This window comes from Oncorhynchus kisutch, linkage group LG4, assembly GCF_002021735.2.
Source record: "Oncorhynchus kisutch isolate 150728-3 linkage group LG4, Okis_V2, whole genome shotgun sequence".
NCBI classification, from domain to species: Eukaryota; Metazoa; Chordata; class Actinopteri; order Salmoniformes; family Salmonidae; genus Oncorhynchus; species Oncorhynchus kisutch.
Window position 1 is genome coordinate 70,132,441 of NC_034177.2, and position 20,807 is coordinate 70,153,247.

At 50.2% G+C, this 20,807-nt stretch overlaps 1 protein-coding gene across 11 annotated transcripts in view; it reads right to left on the bottom strand.

Annotated features, from left to right (window-relative positions):
- LOC109906983 (regulating synaptic membrane exocytosis protein 1) overlaps positions 1 to 20,807 on the bottom strand; it is an 80,055-nt gene that overhangs the window by 20,503 nt on the left and 38,745 nt on the right. For 5 of the 11 annotated variants that reach the window (XM_031823533.1, XM_031823535.1, XM_031823537.1 and 2 more), the window contains exons 7-20: positions 8,284 to 8,324; positions 7,978 to 8,088; positions 7,712 to 7,811; positions 7,297 to 7,420; positions 6,193 to 6,239; positions 5,893 to 6,008; positions 5,622 to 5,642; positions 4,664 to 4,794; positions 4,290 to 4,461; positions 2,668 to 2,815; positions 2,173 to 2,226; positions 1,268 to 1,439; positions 907 to 1,011; positions 299 to 361 (exon numbers count right to left, since the gene is read on the bottom strand). In XM_031823533.1, coding sequence (XP_031679393.1) covers positions 299 to 361; positions 907 to 1,011; positions 1,268 to 1,439; positions 2,173 to 2,226; positions 2,668 to 2,815; positions 4,290 to 4,461; positions 4,664 to 4,794; positions 5,622 to 5,642; positions 5,893 to 6,008; positions 6,193 to 6,239; positions 7,297 to 7,420; positions 7,712 to 7,811; positions 7,978 to 8,088; positions 8,284 to 8,324 — 1,405 coding nt within the window. The remainder of the gene's footprint in view (positions 1 to 298; positions 362 to 906; positions 1,012 to 1,267; positions 1,440 to 2,172; positions 2,227 to 2,667; positions 2,816 to 4,289; positions 4,462 to 4,663; positions 4,795 to 5,621; positions 5,643 to 5,892; positions 6,009 to 6,192; positions 6,240 to 7,296; positions 7,421 to 7,711; positions 7,812 to 7,977; positions 8,089 to 8,283; positions 8,325 to 20,807) is intronic. The other 6 variants (XM_031823539.1, XM_031823541.1, XM_031823542.1 and 3 more) reach the window with 2 other exon arrangements.

Genomic DNA, 20,807 nt, shown 5'->3' on the forward strand with positions numbered 1-20,807 from the left:
GGTCAGTGGTGGACAGTCCCAGTGTTGATGTCTGGGTGGGTATGTGTTGCGTCACTGTCACACGGGACAGGATGGACACACTGAAAGATCCATCACTCTCTCACACACATGATGACGCATTTAGGAGATTGAGTGAAGTCATCAAGAAATATACATCCATCTTTATGCAGCTCCAATATTCATGTATAAAAAGGCTGATAAAGGTTAGTGCGAATGAGGATGATGATCATATCTAATACTACCACTACTAATAATAATATTTCAATATCAAATAAAACATGTGATGACACCTGTTTACCTTTCAGTGTGTAGGCATTCTGCACTTTTGCCTCGCATTGACTGGTGGATCAGGATGACCTCACTGTAGTTACCATGGGGATGGATGACACATGAGGAAGTAAACAACGAAGCCAAACCAGAGGACAGAGAAAGAACAGAGATACAAAGCTGAGCCAGCGGAGAACAATGGGAGAGGTAGAAGTTACCCCTAACCATAGATCTATCAGATGACTCTACCCAATTTCCCAACCCTAACCATTACAGGGGATGAACAAATCTGACCCTGTATCAGTGGTTAGGGGAAACTTCTACCTACTCTGATTACAGCAACTCTTGTCTCATGGCAATAACTTAATCGAGTCTTAATCAACAAACAACAGAGACCAAACAAACAAGTGGCCAGCCATATCCAAACATAGTCCCCACCGAATCACAGAAAGAAGAACACAAAGGAAGAAATTAAACCGAAGGTACTGTCTGAACTGAAAGAGATGGCAGGGAGAGGGAATCCATGGCCAACTGATTGTACACACACACACACACACACACACACACACACACACACACACACACACACACACACACACACACACACACACACACACACACACACACACACACACACACCTGTCATCTACATAGTCCTGCTCCTGGTAGTGTCCTCTGGTAGAGTCGTAGTAGCGGGTGGGAGAACGAGACCTCCTACTATGGTGGATCTCATCATCCAAACTCCTGATACAGAGGGGCGAGATACGGAGATATGGGACAGGGAGAGAGATGGAAAGAGATAAGGGGGAGAACAAGGCTTTTAGCTGTGGTAACACTGTACAAGTTGGCTATGATAATAGTAAAAGCAATATTCTCAGCGCTACTTGTTCTAGGTCACGGAAACGGCAAAACAAAAAGTGGTCCTTCAAGTTCTCCTCCCTTTCCTCTCCTCACCCTTTTCTTCATCAACACCCCTTCTCCCCCTCTCCTCTCCTCTCACCTCTGGGTGGGGACATTGGCGGGTCGTGATCGCCCCCTGCCCTGTTCCTCTCTGTGAGGAGAGACAGATCGAGAGCGATGCTGGGGTGTCCTCTTCTGCTCTGGCACCTCCAGAGTGGTGGCGTGGGGATCCTTCTGCTGCCTCCCCCTCTCCCGCGATCCCCTCTCGGCAGCTACACACACACCCACAGGGGGAGAGAAGCTGAGTTCATAACAGCAAACATACATATGATATATTGTCCCAAACTGGCGCAATTGCAGGCAAGTTGACATTTATTGTCATGAATCTTGCCCTCGAGGCAGAACTGAGAGATTTTTGAAATGGTCTATATCGTAAAACTTTTTTATTTGTTTTGTATTAATTTAATGTTAGGGTTAGCAGTGTGATTAAGTTTAGGCTTAAGTTTAAAATCAGATTTTATGACTTTGTGGCTTTGCCAGCTAGTGACCACTCTGCAGAACTGCCTCCAGGGCAAGATTTATGACAATAAATGCCAACCTGCCAATTGCAGCCCTCAGATCTATGACAATACTAAAACAAACTACTCATGCCAGTTTGAACTCAAAGTTACCCACTGTCCCTGCTTTAACATGAGTGCGCACGCACGCACGCACGCACCACACACACACACACACACACACACACACACACACACACACACACACACACACACACACACACACACACACACACACACACACACACACACACACACACACACACACACACACACACACACACACACACACACACACACACACGCACGCACGCACACACACACACAAATACAGCAGGGTCGTTTTCTGAGGCCCTGTGTCCTGACGACAACAGAACCAAATATTAAGTCGTAGAATTTTGATGGAACGTGTCTCTCAGTAAGACAGCATGCCCATGGCCCCACCCACCTTTAGACATAGGTCCAGTGTCATCGTATTCAGGCTCTTTAACACGCTGAGAACCTGCACAATGGTTGGCACACATGGAAAACACAAGCACAGACAGAAGGAATGGGGTAAGCAGACCACATTGATATAGACACACACACACACCACAGAAGGCTGCTGAGGGGAGAACGGCTCATAATAACGGGCGGAACAGAGCAAATGAAATGGCATATTTGATACCATTCCACTAATTCCACTAATTCCGCTCCAGCCATTACCACGAGCCCATCCTCCCCATCCTCCTCAATTAAGGTGCCACCAACCTCCTGTTGCACACCGTTCTCCCCACACACACACACACACACACACACACACACACACACACACCACTAACACACACCACTAACACACACCACTAACACACACCACTAACACACACTAGGGTAAGTAGACCACATAGATTACAAACAGATGTATTGTGAACACACATCAGACATGCACCCGTCTGTGACTTACGCTGCAGCTTCTTGCTGGGTGTGTCTGTGTTTCTGCGGGGCATGTAAGGGGATGGCCAGGGCAGGGGGATAGACGACACGTCGTGGGTCTGCAGCTTGTACCAGTGAGGCTTGTCATCCAACGGGGCTGTCTCCAGCTCTATTAGGATCTAGACATACGTAACCAATATAAACAAGATCAATCAGTTACACACAAGGCCAATGACAGCAATTCATGCACTCCTAGATGCACAATTGAAAGCATCCTGTCGGTTCGGCAACTGCACCACACGCAACTACTAGGCTCTCCAGAGGGTGGTACGGTCTGCCCAAAAAATCACTGGGGGCACACTGCCTGCCCTCCTGGACACCTACAGCACCTGATGTCACAGGAAGGCCAGAAAGAAAGATCATCAAGGACATCAACGACCCGAGCCACGGCCTGTTCATCCCGCTATCATCCAGAAGGCGAGGTCAGTACAGGTGCATCAAAGCGGGGACCGAGAGACTGAAAAACAGCTTCTATCTCAAGGCCATCAGACCGTTAATTAGCCATCACTAGCCGGTTACCACTTGGTTAGTCAACCCTGCACCTTAGAGGCTGCTGCCCTATGTACATAGACATAGAATCACTGGTCACTTTAATAATGGAACACTAGACACTTTAATAATGTTTACATACTGCTTTACACGTTTCATATGCACAGTGCATTCAGAAAGTATTCAGACCCCTTGAATTCTTCCACATTGTGTTGTGTTACATCATTTTTAAATGGAAGAAGTTTGGAACCACCAAGACTCTTCCTAGAGCTGTCTGCCCGGCCAAACTGAGTAATCGGGGGAGAAGATCTTTGTCAGGGAGGTGACCAAGAACCCGATGATCACTCTGACAGAGCTCCATAGTTTATCAGTGGAGATGGGAGAACCTTCTAGAAGGACAACCATCTCTGCAGTACTCCACCAATCAGGCCTTCATGATAGAGTGGCCAGATGGAAGCCAGTACAATGTGCCTTTCAGTAAAAGGCACATGACAGCCCGCTTGGAGTTTGCCAATAGGCACCAACCAACGTGATAGAGCATGAAAGGATCTGCAGAAAATAATGGGAGAATCTCCCCAAATACAGGTGTGCCAGGCTTGTAGTGTCATACCCAAGAAGACTCAATGCTGTAATCGCTGCCAAAGGTGCTTCAACAAAGTACTGAGTAAAGGGTCTGAATACTTATGTAAATTTCTAAAAACCTGTTTTTGCTTTGTCATTATGGGCTATTGTGTGTAGATTGATGAGGGGGAAAAAACTATTTAATTAATTTCAGAATAAGGCTGTAACGTAACAAAATGTTGAAAAGTCAAGGGGTCTGAATCATTTCTGAATGCACTGTAACTGTATTCTACTGTATTTTAGTCAATACCATTTCGGCATTTGCTCATCCTAATATTTATATATTTCTTAAATCCTTTATTTTACTTTTAGATGTGTGTGTATTGTTGTGAATTGTTAGATATTACTGCACTGTTGGAGCTAGGAACACAAGCATTTCGCTACATCTGCTAAATATGTCTATGTAACCAATAATATTTCATTTGATTCTTGTGTGTGTCTGTGTATCTGTGTGTCTGTGTGTGTGTGTGTGTGTGTGTGTACCTCTCCCATGAACATGCTATTCTCGTCAGGTAAGCGAGGCTGGTCCCACATGGTCAGCTCTAGCATGTGTTGGCGAAAGTCTCTGCGGTGGATGTGGGAGTACACAAACGTCTGGTTCCACTTTGGCTCTCCACTCTTCTTCACTGTCTTAGTCCTCCGCTTGCTCTTATCGCTGTGCACACACACACCAAATCAAATCAAATGAGCAATTATTTGTCACGTACACAGTTTACAGCAGGTATAAACGGTGCAGCGAAATGCTTACTTGCAGGATCCCTCAAGAATACACACACACACGTTAACATGTTGTTGGTTTCTTCCTGTCTACAGACTCTTATGTGAAAGTCTGTCAGTGATAGACCTTGTTAACGTACCTTCGGTCTGGCAGGAAGTACATTTTGACGTAGGGGTTTCTGGGACGCCCATCCGGGCGGGGAGGCAGCTCTGTAGCCTGTACCACGTTCACAATCAGCTGGTGTCCCACCTTATCATACCACAGCTTGACCTGAACAGACACATGGATACACACACATACATGATCAGAAGGAGCCAATCTTAAAGTCCCATCTTAAAAGGCATGATGTAGGCTACAGACTATATACAATTATAAACTGGGTGGTTCGAGCCCTGAATGCTTATTGGCTGACAGCCATGGTGTATCAGACCGTATACCACGAATATGACAAAACATACATTTTTACTGCTCAAATTATATTGGTAACCAGTTTATAATAGCAATAAGGCACCTCGGGAGATTGTGGTATATGGCCAATATACCACGGTTAAGGGCTGTTCTTATATACGACTGTTATGAATTTTATGAAAAATGAATAATGACTAAACAATATATACCTTTAACTATAACTAATTGAATTCTTCCCTGTTTTACTATATCTGATTAATAATGTTAGTTCATAAGAAAGAGGTTATGTAGCATGGATAAGGGGTAATTGGAAATGATAACCATTGTGGAAGAAGGAATGTATGTGTGTGCCTAAAGTAAGCAAAGGGAATCCTTAACCTATGTTAAATGCTAATTGATTAATTTTGAGACTGATCCTTGTCTATTTTATGCAAATAAGAATCTTACAAATTCTTAGAAACAGACAAAGTGTTTTGCTTTGTTATAATTGAATTGGTAAATGAACATATAGGAATTAAATTCCTCTTACAACGACGTAATGCGGAGTGCCTGGATACAGCCCTTAGCTGTGGTATATTGGCCGTATACCACACCCCCTCGGGCCTTATTGCTTAAATATAACACAACCCCAAATATCTGCACTGATGATACATGACATAATACATGACAATCCTTTGGTATGGACTCACTAAAAGTTGTCCGGGCAGTACCTGAAAACACACACACAAACACATACAGAAACACACACGCACACACACGCACACAATGGAAATGATCACCATAAACCAGATTACTATCACATACAAATACATAATAATCCAAAATGTTTGGTGCGTACACACACACACACACACACACACACACACACACACACACACACACACACACACACACACACACACACACACACACACACACACACACACACACACACACACACACCTGTTGGTGTATACTCACTGCAAGCTGTCCAGGCATTAGCTGTGGGTGGTCTCTAAGTGTACTGGGACTGGTGGGGGACATGACCGATATAGATGGCCGCTCCATCTTCTGGGACTCAAATGAACTGGAACCTGCTGTGAGGGCAGAAATAAGACAAGACGCATCTCGCCCAGTTAAACCCCTAACAACTAGGTTTGAAAAGAAAGAGAGATGCAGAGAGACAGTGAGATAAAGAGAGAGAGATAAAGTGTGTGAGAGAGAGAGAGAGAGAGAGAGAGAGAGAGATAGAGAGAGAGAGAGACCAGAGGAGATACCTACTAGATTCTAATGGAGGGTGGGACGTGTCTGGGATTCTTGGGATATCACTGTAAACAACCAAAGAGACATATCAGTCAAAGTCACACTACAATCTGACAGGACAGTATAACACAAGTCCAAAGACACCATTGTTAAGCGTTGCCTTGACTGCAACATATTGGTAGGTAAAAACAGAAGGGAAGAGTAGGGTAAATGTAAAAGGACTAGGATAAATAAACAAAAATGTTACAACCCAGTAAACATTTTTACAATCCATTATTGCATCTACTAATTAGGGCATTCTTCAGCTCTATGGTCACAGGGTGTGGGGGTGGTTGGTGTGGGGTGGGGTGGGGGGCTTGGGTAATTTGGTTTGGAAGGGGACTCCAATACTGTAGCTTTACTTACTGATAGACTTTATACACCCTTCGCAAGTGTTTGGAAATAAATATTTTTTTTAGGAAGGAGCAAGACAAGTCAGAAAGAGACAACTGTTCAAAATAACAACCAAATGTAGAGTACCAGTCAAAAGTTAGGACACCAACTCAAGAGAGAATGCCAAGACAGTGCAAAGCTGGCATCAAGGCAAAGGGTGGCTACTTTAAAATACATTTGAGTTTGTTTAACACTTTGTTTTAGTTACAACATGATTCATCGTTTTGATGTCTTCGCAATTATTCTACAATATAGAAAATATTAAAAATAAAGAAAAACCCCTCCAGAGGAGGCTGGTTTTGTGTCAAAACTGTGGACTGGTTCTGTATGTGGATGTGTGTGAACAATGAAACTCAAATCAATTGAGACCAATTCTGTTTCATCCCCTTCTCCTCAAAGTGCACTCGTTCACTCGACCTTAAAAAAATGTAAAACACCGGATTGATGTTTTGAATAGTTTGAAGCGAGTTTCCACCCCAATTCTTACACCAGTACATTCCTTGTAAATCCATGAGGGGAAGTGTATGAACGTACAACTTGGAAAGAAAGGGGGTGAACTAAATTGGCAATGGACTAACCTAAGCATTATCTCACCAGTACTAAATATACAGACAGAGACTTCATCAGAGAGTATCTATCAGGGTACACCGTCTTTTCATCAAAGGTAAGAGTCTCTTATTCCTGACTTACCCAATGGGCCGGGACACCACTAGTTCCACTTGAGGTTCTGCTTGGGAATTGAGAATGATATTATAAACTTCTTTCTGGGTTGCTCCTGGCAACATCTTGCCGTTCCACTGCAGAACCTCATCCCCTGAAAATACACAATGACCTGTCATTCTTCTAAACCTACACACATACACACGCGTGTACTCACACTTACACACGCCAGAGGAGGCTGGTGGGGTGAGCTTTAGGAGGACGGGCTCATTGTAATGGCTGGAATGGAATAAAATAAATGGAACAGTATTGAACACATCAAGCATATGGAAACCACATGTTTGAATTTGTTCCATTCTAGCCATTACAATGAGCCCGTCATACTATAGCTCCTCCCACTAACCTCCACTGACACACACACCACACACATACCCTCTGTGCATACCTGCTCGAAGGTGTCCCACGATGTCGGCCAGACTGCCCTTCTTGACTACAGTGATGAAGGCTCCCAGTCTACCTGCCTCTGTGACCCTTCCCCCAACCACCTGAGAAAACACACACACACAAACATAGTCATGTACACACACACACACACATACACACACACACACACACACACACACACACACACACACACACACACACACACAGACAGACCAGCTACATGTCAGGTACACACACAGTGTGGTTGTGTCTGGTGTGAGCTCTGACCTTCAGCCCCAGCGGTGCTCCGGCCTCTTTGGGCATAGCACTCCTCTTGCTCAGGGTGATTCGGCCAATTAGATGGTCACCCTCTTTGGATGGCTGCCATGTCACCGGATGCTGTGAACAACACACTGATTCAATCAGCCACCTGGGAGCAAACACATTACCCCCTCTTTCCCTATGTCTCTCTCTTTGTCTCTATCTGTCTCCACACACACTACATATAAAGACACACATTGTAAAAAAAAGAAAATAGACGGACACAAACACACACTCACTTCAACAGATAGAACAATAGATTCGGTCACTTACATGCCACACAGTGGGGTCCAGCGGGTAGCACTCCCAGTCCCCTAAATGAGAGAAGAGATCAACTCAAACAGGAGAAGAAGACAGAAGGAGACGTACACACACACACACACACACACACACACACACACACACACACACACACACACACACACACACACACACACACACACACACACACACACACACACACACACACAGTGTATACAGGGCACATACCAGCTCAACTACCACTATACACAACAGACCTGATCTGGACCTCCTTTATATCAACTCTGTTTACAGAAGCAGGACAGAGTTTATTGAATATTTAGCTTCACTTCACCAGAATCACCCAGGACTTGATGACCTACTCCTCTTAGAGATTGAGAAAGAGAGTCTACACGTGATGTATGTTTGTTGAGCTCTTCATGGTTGTTGAGCAAACTTTCACTCGAAAGTCTAGTTAAAGGAAGGAAATATACGACCTCACTACTGTTGTACTTACGTACGCCGTGACGCACCTACAAACTAAAAGTGTGTGCACATGCAGTCACAGAATGATTTAAATGCCTGAACACTCCTCCTGTGCCAACTCAAGCATCTTACCCCGAGCTAAAAAAGGAAACATGGCTCGCTACTGCACTGGTATGTTTTGACAAATCTCCTCTTCCTCTCTCAAATGATCTATTAGTCATTAGAGAGCTTTGTCTGGTTTCAATCTAGGTTGGCATGTGGAACAAATGGCATGAAGTTAAAGCGGACTGAAGCCTATTCTTCACAGTGCCGTGTATACAGTAGTAGACTATATATTCAAAAGTATGTGGACACCACTTCAAATTAGTGGATTCGTCTATTTCAGCCACACCTGTTGCTGACAGGTGTATAAAATCAAGCACCAAACCATGCAAACTCCATAGACAAACATTGGCAATAGAATGGCCTTACTGAAGAGCTCAGTGACTTTTAACAAGTGACTTTGTCAAATTTCTGCACTGCTAGAGCTGCCCCGTTCAACTATAAGTGTTGTTATTGTGAAGTGGAAACGTCTAGGAGCAACGACGGCTCAACTGCTCACAGGACCACCGAGTGCTGAAGAGCGTAGCGTGTAAAATGTATCTGTCCTCGGTTGCAACATTCACTACCAAGTTCCGATCTGCCTCTGGAAGCAATGTCAGCACAAGAACTGGTCGTTGAGGTTTCCATGGCCAAGCAGACTCACACAAGCCTAAGATCACCATGCGCAATGCAAAGAGTCAGCTAGAGTAGTGTAAAGCTTGCCGCCATTGGAATCTGGAGCCGTAGAAACACATTATAGAGTGGTGAATCACGCTTCACCATCTGGCAGTCCGACGGACGAATCTGGGTTTGGTGGATGCAAGGAGAACGCTACCTGCCCGAATGCATAGTACCAACTGTGAAGTTTGGTGGAGGAGGAATAATGGTCTGGGGCTGTTTTCATAGTTTGTGCTAGGCCCTTTAGCTCCAGTGAAGGGAAATCTTAACTCTACAGCATACAATGACATTCCAGACGATTCTGTGCTTCCAAATTTGTGGCAACACTTTGGGAAAGGCCCTTTCCTGTTTCAGCATGACAATGCCCCCGTACACAAGCGAGGTCCATACATAAATGGTTTATCGAGAACGGTGTGGAAGAACTTGACTGGCCTGCACAGAGCCCTGACCTCAACTCCATTGAACACCTTTGAGATGAATTGGAACACCGACTGTAAGCCAGGCCTAATCGCCCAACATCTGTGCCTGACCTCACTAATGCTATTGTGGCTGAATGGAAGCAAGTCCCCCTGCAATGTTCCAACATCTAGTGGAAAGCCCAGAAGAGTAGAGGCTGTTATAGCTGCAAAAGGGGGACCAACTCCATATTAATGCCCATGATTTTGGACTGAGATGTTCGACGAGCGTGTGTCCACATACACTACATGACCAAAAGTATCTACCTTCTCCTTCTAGAAAATGTGATGTATCTACAGAGTTAACAAAAATTAAGAACACCTTCCTAATATTGAGGACCACCTCCCCCTTTGCCCTCAGAGCGGCCTCAAATAGTCTGGGCATGGACTCTACAAGGTGTCGAAAGTGTTCCACAGGGATGCTGGCCCATGTTGCCTCCAATGTTTCTCATTGTTTCGTCAAGTTGGCTGGATGTCATTTCGCTGGTGGACCATTCTTGATACAGACAGAAACTGTTGAGCATCAAAATCCAGTTGTGTTGCAGTTCTTGACCCAAACCGGTGTGCCTGGTACCTCCTACTACCATTCCCTGTTCAAAGGAACTTAAATCAGTCCCTCCAGGATTCTGCAATCACATAATTCAGTGCAAAATCAACCAATCCGCCCATATTATGTGAGAGCTCGCAATTTTGACAAATCCCTGCACTTTTAGCGCATAAAAGGTTCCAAATAAAAGCGGGTTCATAATTTTGACCAATTACTGCACTGTTACCGTGGAAAATGGCCCAATCCAACCTCACGTCAACAACATCCCCCCCTGGCCTGTCAGCGTATCCATGTGCGAAGATGATGGGTGATTGAAGCGGTAGCAGAGAAGAGGGTGGTGGGCACTCTGCTCTCCCCAGTCTCAACCTTGGCTTTAGTAGGGTGGTGGGCACTCTGCTCTCCCCATTCTAACCTTGGCTTTAGTAGGGTGGTGGGCACTCTGCTCTCCCCAGTCTAACCTTGGCTTTAGTAGGGTGGTCGGCACTCTGCTCTCCCCAGTCTAACCTTGGCTTTAGTAGGGTGGTGGGCACTCTGCTCTCCCCAGTCTAACCTTGGCTTTAGTAGGGTGGTGGGCACTCTGCTCTCCCCAGTCTAACCTTGGCTTTAGTAGGGTGGTGGGCACTCTGCTCTCCCCAGTCTAACCTTGGCTTTAGTAGGGTGGTGGGCACTCTGCTCTCCCCATTCTAACCTTGGCTTTAGTAGGGTGGTGGGCACTCTGCTCTCCCCAGTCTAACCTTGGCTTTAGTAGGGTGGTGGGCACTCTGCTCTCCCCAGTCTAACCTTGGCTTTAGTAGGGTGGTGGGCACTCTGCTCTCCCCAGTCTAACCTTGGCTTTAGTAGGGTGGTGGGCACTCTGCTCTCCCCAGTCTAACCTTGGCTTTAGTAGGGTGGTGGGCACTCTGCTCTCCCCAGTCTAACCTTGGCTTTAGTAGGGTGGTGGGCACTCTGCTCTCCCCAGTCTAACCTTGGCTTTAGTAGGGTGGTCGGCACTCTGCTCTCCCCAGTCTAACCTTGGCTTTAGTAGGGTGTGGGCACTCTGCTCTCCCCAGTCTAACCTTGGCTTTAGTACGGTGGTTGGCAATCTGCTCTCCCCAGTCTAACCTTGGCTTTAGCAGGGTGGTGGGCACTCTGCTCTCCCCAGTCTAACCTTGGCTTTAGTAGGGTGGTGGGCACTGCTCTCCCCAGTCTAACCTTGGCTTTAGTAAGGTGGTGGGCACTCTGCTCTCCCCAGTCTAACGATGCCTTTAGTAGGGTGGTCGGCACTCTGCTCTCCCCAATCTAACCTTGGCTTTAGTAGGGTGGTGGGCACACTGCTCTCCCCAGTCTACCCTTGGCTTTAGTACGGTGGTGGGCACTCTGCTCTCCCCAGTCTAACCTTGGCTTTAGTAGGGTGGTCGGCACTCTGCTCTCCCCAGTCTAACCCTGGCTTTAGTGGGGTGGTCGGCACTCTGCTCTCCCCAGTCTAACCTTGGCTTTAGTAGGGTGGTCGGCACTCTGCTCTCCCCAGTCTAACCTTGGCTTTAGTAGGGTGGTGGGCACTCTGCTCTCCCCAGTCTAACCTTGGCTTTAGTAGGGTGGTGGGCACTCTGCTCTCCCCAGTCTAACCTTGGCTTTAGTAGGGTGGTGGGCACTCTGCTCTCCCCAGTCTAACCTTGGCTTTAGTAGGGAGGTCGGCACTCTGCTCTCCCCAGTCTAACCTTGGCTTTAGTAGGGTGGTGGGCACTCTGCTCTCCCCAGTCTAACCTTGGCTTTAGTAGGGTGGTGGGCACTCTGCTCTCCCCAGTCTAACCTTGGCTTTAGTAGGGTGGTGGGCACTCTGCTCTCCCCAGTCTAACCTTGGCTTTAGTAGGGTAGTGGGCACTCTGCTCTCCCCAGTTTAACCTTGGCTTTAGTAGGGTGGTGGGCACTCTGCTCTCCCCAGTCTAACCTTGGCTTTAGTAGGGTGGTGGGCACTCTGCTCTCCCCAGTCTAACCTTGGCTTTAGTAGGGTGGTGGGCACTCTGCTCTCCCCAGTCTAACCTTGGCTTTAGTAGGGAGGTCGGCACTCTGCTCTCCCCAGTCTAACCTTGGCTTTAGTAGGGTGGTGGGCACTCTGCTCTCCCCAGTCTAACCTTGGCTTTAGTAGGGTGGTGGGCACTCTGCTCTCCCCAGTCTAACCTTGGCTTTAGTAGGGTGGTGGGCACTCTGCTCTCCCCAGTCTAACCTTGGCTTTAGTAGGGTGGTGGGGACTCTGCTCTCCCCAGTCTAACCTTGGCTTTAGTAGGGTGGTGGGCACTCTGCTCTCCCCAGTCTAACCTTGGCTTTAGTAGGGTGGTGGGCACTCTGCTCTCCCCAGTCTAACCTTGGCTTTAGTAGGGTGGTGGGCACTCTGCTCTCCCCAGTCTAACCTTGGCTTTAGTAGGGTGGTGGGCACTCTGCTCTCCCCAGTCTAACCTTGGCTTTAGTAGGGTGGTGGGCACTCTGCTCTCCCCAGTCTAACCTTGGCTTTAGTAGGGTGGTCGGCACTCTGCTCTCCCCAGTCTAACCTTGGCTTTAGTAGGGTGGTGGGCACTCTGCTCTCCCCAGTCTAACCTTGGCTTTAGTAGGGTGGTGGGCACTCTGCTCTCCCCAGTCTAACCTTGGCTTTAGTAGGGTGGTGGGCACTCTGCTCTCCCCAGTCTAACCTTGGCTTTAGTAGGGTGGTGGGCACTCTGCTCTCCCCAGTCTAACCTTGGCTTTAGTAGGGTGGTGGGGACTCTGCTCTCCCAAGTCTAACCTTGGCTTTAGTAGGGTGGTGGGCACTCTGCTCTCCCCAGTCTAACCTTGGCTTTAGTAGGGTGGTGGGCACTCTGCTCTCCCCAGTCTAACCTTGGCTTTAGTAGGGTGGTGGGCACTCTGCTCTCCCCAGTCTACCCTTGGCTTTAGTAGTAGGGTTGTGGGCACTCTGCTCTCCCCAGTCTAACCTTGGCTTTAGTAGGGTGGTGGGCACTCTGCTCTCCCCAGTCTAACCTTGGCTTTAGTAGGGTGGTGGGCACTCTGCTCTCCCCAGTCTAACCTTGGCTTTAGAAGGGTGGTCGGCACTCTGCTCTCCCCAATCTAACCTTGGCTTTAGTAGGGTGGTGGGCACTCTGCTCTCCCCAGTCTAACCTTGGCTTTAGTAGGGTGGTGGGCACTCTGCTCTCCCCAGTCTAACCTTGGCTTTAGTAGGGTGTGGGCACTCTGCTCTCCCCAGTCTAACCTTGGCTTTAGTAGGGTGGTGGGCACTCTGCTCTCCCCAGTCTAACCTTGGCTTTAGTAGGGTGGTGGGGACTCTGCTCTCCCCAGTCTAACCTTGGCTTTAGTAGGGTGGTTGGCAATCTGCTCTCCCCAGTCTAACCTTGGCTTTAGTAGGGTGGTTGGCAATCTGCTCTCCCCAGTCTAACCTTGGCTTTAGTAGGGTGGTGGGCACTCTGCTCTCCCCAGTCTAACCTTGGCTTTAGTAGGGTGGTGGGCACTCTGCTCTCCCCAGTCTAACCTTGACTTTAGTAGGGTGGTGGAGACTCTGCTCTCCCCAGTCTAACCTTGGCTTTAGTAGGGTGGTGGGCACTCTGCTCTCCCCAGTCTAACCTTGGCTTTAGTAGGGTGGTCGGCACTCTGCTCTCCCCAGTCTAACCTTGGCTTTAGTAGGGTGGTGGGCACTCTGCTCTCCCCAGTCTAACCTTGGCTTTAGTAGGGTGGTGGGCACTCTGCTCTCCCCAGTCTAACCTTGGCTTTAGTAGGGTGGTGGGCACTCTGCTCTCCCCAGTCTAACCTTGGCTTTAGTAGGGTGGTGGGCACTCTGCTCTCCCCAGTCTAACCTTGGCTTTAGTAGGGTGGTGGGCACTCTGCTCTCCCCAGTCTAACCTTGGCTTTAGTAGGGTGTGGGCACTCTGCTCTCCCCAGTCTAACCTTGGCTTTAGTAGGGTGGTGGGCACTCTGCTCTCCCCAGTCTAACCTTGGCTTTAGTAGGGTGGTTGGCAATCTGCTCTCCCCAGTCTAACCTTGGCTTTAGTAGGGTGGTGGGCACTCTGCTCTCCCCAGTCTAACCTTGGCTTTAGTAGGGTGGTGGGCACTCTGCTCTCCCCAGTCTAACCTTGGCTTTAGTAGGGTGGTGGAGACTCTGCTCTCCCCAGTCTAACCTTGGCTTTAGTAGGGTGGTGGGCACTCTGCTCTCCCCAGTCTAACCTTGGCTTTAGTAGGGTGGTGGGCACTCTGCTCTCCCCAGTCTAACCTTGGCTTTAGTAGGGTGGTGGGGACTCTGCTCTCCCCAGTCTAACCTTGGCTTTAGTAGGGTGGTGGGCACTCTGCTCTCCCCAGTCTAACCTTGGCTTTAGTAGGGTGGTGGGCACTCTGCTCTCCCCAGTCTAACCTTGGCTTTAGTAGGGTGGTGGGCACTCTGCTCTCCCCAGTCTAACCTTGGCTTTAGTAGTAGGGTGGTGGGCACTCTGCTCTCCCCAGTCTAACCTTGGCTTTAGTAGGGTGGTGGGCACTCTGCTCTCCCCAGTCTAACCTTGGCTTTAGTAGGGTGGTGGGCACTCTGCTCTCCCCAGTCTAACCTTGGCTTTAGAAGGGTGGTCGGCACTCTGCTCTCCCCAATCTAACCTTGGCTTTAGTAGGGTGGTGGGCACTCTGCTCTCCCCAGTCTAACCTTGGCTTTAGTAGGGTGGTGGGCACTCTGCTCTCCCCAGTCTAACCTTGGCTTTAGTAGGGTGTGGGCACTCTGCTCTCCCCAGTCTAACCTTGGCTTTAGTAGGGTGGTGGGCACTCTGCTCTCCCCAGTCTAACCTTGGCTTTAGTAGGGTGGTGGGGACTCTTCTCTCCCCAGTCTAACCTTGGCTTTAGTAGGGTGGTTGGCAATCTGCTCTCCCCAGTCTAACCTTGGCTTTAGTAGGGTGGTGGGCACTCTGCTCTCCCCAGTCTAACCTTGGCTTTAGTAGGGTGGTGGGCACTCTGCTCTCCCCAGTCTAACCTTGGCTTTAGTAGGGTGGTGGAGACTCTGCTCTCCCCAGTCTAACCTTGGCTTTAGTAGGGTGGTGGGCACTCTGCTCTCCCCAGTCTAACCTTGGCTTTAGTAGGGTGGTCGGCACTCTGCTCTCCCCAGTCTAACCTTGGCTTTAGTAGGGTGGTGGGCACTCTGCTCTCCCCAGTCTAACCTTGGCTTTAGTAGGGTGGTGGGCACTCTGCTCTCCCCAGTCTAACCTTGGCTTTAGAAGGGTGGTGGGCACTCTGCTCTCCCCAGTCTAACCTTGGCTTTAGTAGGGTGGTGGGCACTCTGCTCTCCCCAGTCTAACCTTGGCTTTAGTAGGGTGGTGGGGACTCTGCTCTCCCCAGTCTAACCTTGGCTTTAGTAGGGTGGTGGGCACTCTGCTCTCCCCAGTCTAACCTTGGCTTTAGTAGGGTGGTGGGCACTCTGCTCTCCCCAGTCTAACCTTGGCTTTAGTAGGGTGGTGGGCACTCTGCTCTCCCCAGTCTAACCTTGGCTTTAGTAGTAGGGTGGTGGGCACTCTGCTCTCCCCAGTCTAACCTTGGCTTTAGTAGGGTGGTGGGCACTCTGCTCTCCCCAGTCTAACCTTGGCTTTAGTAGGGTGGTGGGCACTCTGCTCTCCCCAGTCTAACCTTGGCTTTAGAAGGGTGGTCGGCACTCTGCTCTCCCCAATCTAACCTTGGCTTTAGTAGGGTGGTGGGCACTCTGCTCTCCCCAGTCTAACCTTGGCTTTAGTAGGGTGGTGGGCACTCTGCTCTCCCCAGTCTAACCTTGGCTTTAGTAGGGTGTGGGCACTCTGCTCTCCCCAGTCTAACCTTGGCTTTAGTAGGGTGGTGGGCACTCTGCTCTCCCCAGTCTAACCTTGGCTTTAGTAGGGTGGTGGGGACTCTGCTCTCCCCAGTCTAACCTTGGCTTTAGTAGGGTGGTTGGCAATCTGCTCTCCCCAGTCTAACCTTGGCTTTAGTAGGGTGGTGGGCACTCTGCTCTCCCCAGTCTAACCTTGGCTTTAGTAGGGTGGTGGAGACTCTGCTCTCCCCAGTCTAACCTTGGCTTTAGTAGGGTGGTGGGCACTCTGCTCTCCCCAGTCTAACCTTGGCTTTAGTAGGGTGGTGGGCACTCTGCTCTCCCCAGTCTAACCTTGGCTTTAGTAGGGTGGTGGGCACTCTGCTCTCCCCAGTCTAACCTTGGCTTTAGTAGGGTGGTGGGCACTCTGCTCTCCCCAGTCTAACCTTGGCTTTAGTAGGGTGGTGGGCACTCTGCTCTCCCCAGTCTAACCTTGGCTTTAGTAGGGTGGTGGGCACTCTGCTCTCCCCAGTCTAACCTTGGCTTTAGTAGGGTGGTGGGCACTCTGCTCTCCCCAGTCTAACCTTGGCTTTAGTAGTAGGGTGGTGGGCACTCTGCTCTCCCCAGTCTAACCTTGGCTTTAGTAGGGTGGTGGGCACTAAGCTCTCCCCAGTCTAACCTTGGCTTTAGTAGGGTGGTGGTCACTCTGCTCTCCCCAGTCTAACCTTGGCTTTAGTAGGGTGGTCGGCACTCTGCTCTCCCCAGTCTAACCTTGGCTTTAGTAGGGTGGTGGGCACTCTGCTCTCCCCAGTCTAACCTTGGCTTTAGTAGGGTGGTGGGCACTCTGCTCTCCCCAGTCTAACCTTGGCTTTAGTAGGGTGGTGGGCACTCTGCTCTCCCCAGTCTAACCTTGGCTTTAGTAGGGTGTGGGCACTCTGCTCTCCCCAGTCTAACCTTGGCTTTAGTAGGGTGGTGGGCACTCTGCTCTCCCCAGTCTAACCTTGGCTTTAGTAGGGTGGTGGGGACTCTGCTCTCCCCAGTCTAACCTTGGCTTTAGTAGGGTGGTTGGCACTCTGCTCTCCCCAGTCTAACCTTGGCTTTAGTAGGGTGGTGGGCACTCTGCTCTCCCCAGTCTAACCTTGGCTTAGTAGGGTGGTGGGCACTCTGCTCTCCCCAGTCTAACCTTGGCTTTAGTAGGGAGGTCGGCACTCTGCTCTCCCCAGTCTAACCTTGGCTTTAGTAGGGTGGTGGGCACTCTGCTCTCCCCAGTCTAACCTTGGCTTTAGTAGGGTGGTCGGCACTCTGCTCTCCCCAGTCTAACCTTGGCTTTAGTAGGGTGGTGGGCACTCTGCTCTCCCCAGTCTAACCTTGGCTTTAGTAGGGTGGTGGGCACTCTGCTCTCCCCAGTCTAACCTTGGCTTTAGTAGGGTGGTGGGGACTCTGCTCTCCCCAGTCTAACCTTGGCTTTAGTAGGGTGGTGGGCACTCTGCTCTCCCCAGTCTAACCTTGGCTTTAGTAGGGTGGTGGGCACTCTGCTCTCCCCAGTCTAACCTTGGCTTTAGTAGGGTGGTGGGCACTCTGCTCTCCCCAGTCTAACCTTGGCTTTAGTAGGGTGGTGGGCACTCTGCTCTCCCCAGTCTAACCTTGGCTTTAGTAGGGTGGTGGGCACTCTGCTCTCCCCAGTCTAACCTTGGCTTTAGTAGGGTGGTGGGCACTCTGCTCTCCCCAGTCTAACCTTGGCTTTAGTAGGGTGGTGGGCACTCTGCTCTCCCAGTCTAACCTTGGCTTTAGTAGGGTGGTGGGCACTCTGCTCTCCCCAGTCTAACCTTGGCTTTAGTAGGGTGGTGGGGACTCTGCTCTCCCCAGTCTAACCTTGGCTTTAGTAGGGTGGTGGGCACTCTGCTCTCCCCAGTCTAACCTTGGCTTTAGTAGGGTGGTGGGCACTCTGCTCTCCCCAGTCTAACCTTGGCTTTAGTAGGGTGGTGGGCACTCTGCTCTCCCCAGTCTAACCTTGGCTTTAGTAGGGTGGTGGGCACTCTGCTCTCCCCAGTCTAACCTTGGCTTTAGTAGGGTGGTGGGGACTCTGCTCTCCCCAGTCTAACCTTGGCTTTAGTAGGGTGGTGGGCACTCTGCTCTCCCCAGTCTAACCTTGGCTTTAGTAGGGTGGTGGGCACTCTGCTCTCCCCAGTCTAACCTTGGCTTTAGTAGGGTGGTGGGCACTCTGCTCTCCCCAGTCTAACCTTGGCTTTAGTAGTAGGGTGGTGGGCACTCTGCTCTCCCCAGTCTAACCTTGGCTTTAGTAGGGTGGTGGGCACTAAGCTCTCCCCAGTCTAACCTTGGCTTTAGTAGGGTGGTGGGCACTCTGCTCTCCCCAGTCTAACCTTGGCTTTAGTAGGGTGGTCGGCACTCTGCTCTCCCCAGTCTAACCTTGGCTTTAGTAGGGTGGTGGGCACTCTGCTCTCCCCAGTCTAACCTTGGCTTTAGTAGGGTGGTGGGCACTCTGCTCTCCCCAGTCTAACCTTGGCTTTAGTAGGGTGTGGGCACTCTGCTCTCCCCAGTCTAACCTTGGCTTTAGTAGGGTGGTGGGCACTCTGCTCTCCCCAGTCTAACCTTGGCTTTAGTAGGGTGGTGGGGACTCTGCTCTCCCCAGTCTAACCTTGGCTTTAGTAGGGTGGTTGGCACTCTGCTCTCCCCAGTCTAACCTTGGCTTTAGTAGGGTGGTGGGCACTCTGCTCTCCCCAGTCTAACCTTGGCTTTAGTAGGGTGGTCGGCACTCTGCTCTCCCCAGTCTAACCTTGGCTTTAGTAGGGTGATCGGCACTCTGCTCTCCCCAGTCTAACCTTGGCTTTAGTAGGGTGGTCGGCACTCTGCTCTCCCCAGTCTAACCTTGGCTTTAGTAGGGTGGTGGGCACTCTGCTCTCCCCAGTCTAACCTTGGCTTTAGTAGGGTGGTGGGCACTCTGCTCTCCCCAGTCTAACCTTGGCTTTAGTAGGGTGGTCGGCACTCTGCTCTCCCCAGTCTAACCTTGGCTTTAGTAGGGTCGTGGGCACTCTGCTCTCCCCAGTCTAACCTTGGCTTTAGTAGGGTGGTGGGCACTCTGCTCTCCCCAGTCTAACCTTGGCTTTAGTAGGGTGGTGGGCACTCTGCTCTCCCCAGTCTAACCTTGGCTTTAGTAGGGTGGTGGGCACTCTGCTCTCCCCAGTCTAACCTTGGCTTTAGTAGGGTGGTGGGGACTCTGCTCTCCCCAGTCTAACCTTGGCTTTAGTAGGGTGGTGGGCACTCTGCTCTCCCCAGTCTAACCTTGGCTTTAGTAGGGTGGTGGGCACTCTGCTCTCCCCAGTCTAACCTTGGCTTTAGTAGGTTCGTGGGCACTCTGCTCTCCCCAGTCTAACCTTGGCTTTAGTAGGGTGTGGGCACTCTGCTCTCCCCAGTCTAACCTTGGCTTTAGTAGGGTGGTGGGCACTCTGCTCTCCCCAGTCTAACCTTGGCTTTAGTAGGGTGGTGGGGACTCTGCTCTCCCCAGTCTAACCTTGGCTTTAGTAGGGTGGTTGGCACTCTGCTCTCCCCAGTCTAACCTTGGCTTTAGTAGGGTGGTGGGCACTCTGCTCTCCCCAGTCTAACCTTGGCTTTAGTAGGGTGGTGGGCACTCTGCTCTCCCCAGTCTAACCTTGGCTTTAGTAGGGTGGTGGGCACTCTGCTCTCCCCAGTCTAACCTTGGCTTTAGTAGGGTGGTGGGCACTCTGCTCTCCCCAGTCTAACCTTGGCTTTAGTAGTAGGGTGGTGGGCACTCTGCTCTCCCCAGTCTAACCTTGGCTTTAGTAGGGTGGTGGGCACTAAGCTCTCCCCAGTCTAACCTTGGCTTTAGTAGGGTGGTGGGCACTCTGCTCTCCCCAGTCTAACCTTGGCTTTAGTAGGGTGGTCGGCACTCTGCTCTCCCCAGTCTAACCTTGGCATTAGTAGGGTGGTGGGCACTCTGCTCTCCCCAGTCTAACCTTGGCTTTAGTAGGGTGGTGGGCACTCTGCTCTCCCCAGTCTAACCTTGGCTTTAGTAGGGTGTGGGCACTCTGCTCTCCCCAGTCTAACCTTGGCTTTAGTAGGGTGGTGGGCACTCTGCTCTCCCCAGTCTAACCTTGGCTTTAGTAGGGTGGTGGGGACTCTGCTCTCCCCAGTCTAACCTTGGCTTTAGTAGGGTGGTTGGCACTCTGCTCTCCCCAGTCTAACCTTGGCTTTAGTAGGGTGGTGGGCACTCTGCTCTCCCCAGTCTAACCTTGGCTTTAGTAGGGTGGTCGGCACTCTGCTCTCCCCAGTCTAACCTTGGCTTTAGTAGGGTGATCGGCACTCTGCTCTCCCCAGTCTAACCTTGGCTTTAGTAGGGTGGTGGGCACTCTGCTCTCCCCAGTCTAACCTTGGCTTTAGTAGGGTGGTGGGCACTCTGCTCTCCCCAGTCTAACCTTGGCTTTAGTAGGGTGGTGGGCACTCTGCTCTCCCCAGTCTAACCTTGGCTTTAGTAGGGTCGTGGGCACTCTGCTCTCCCCAGTCTAACCTT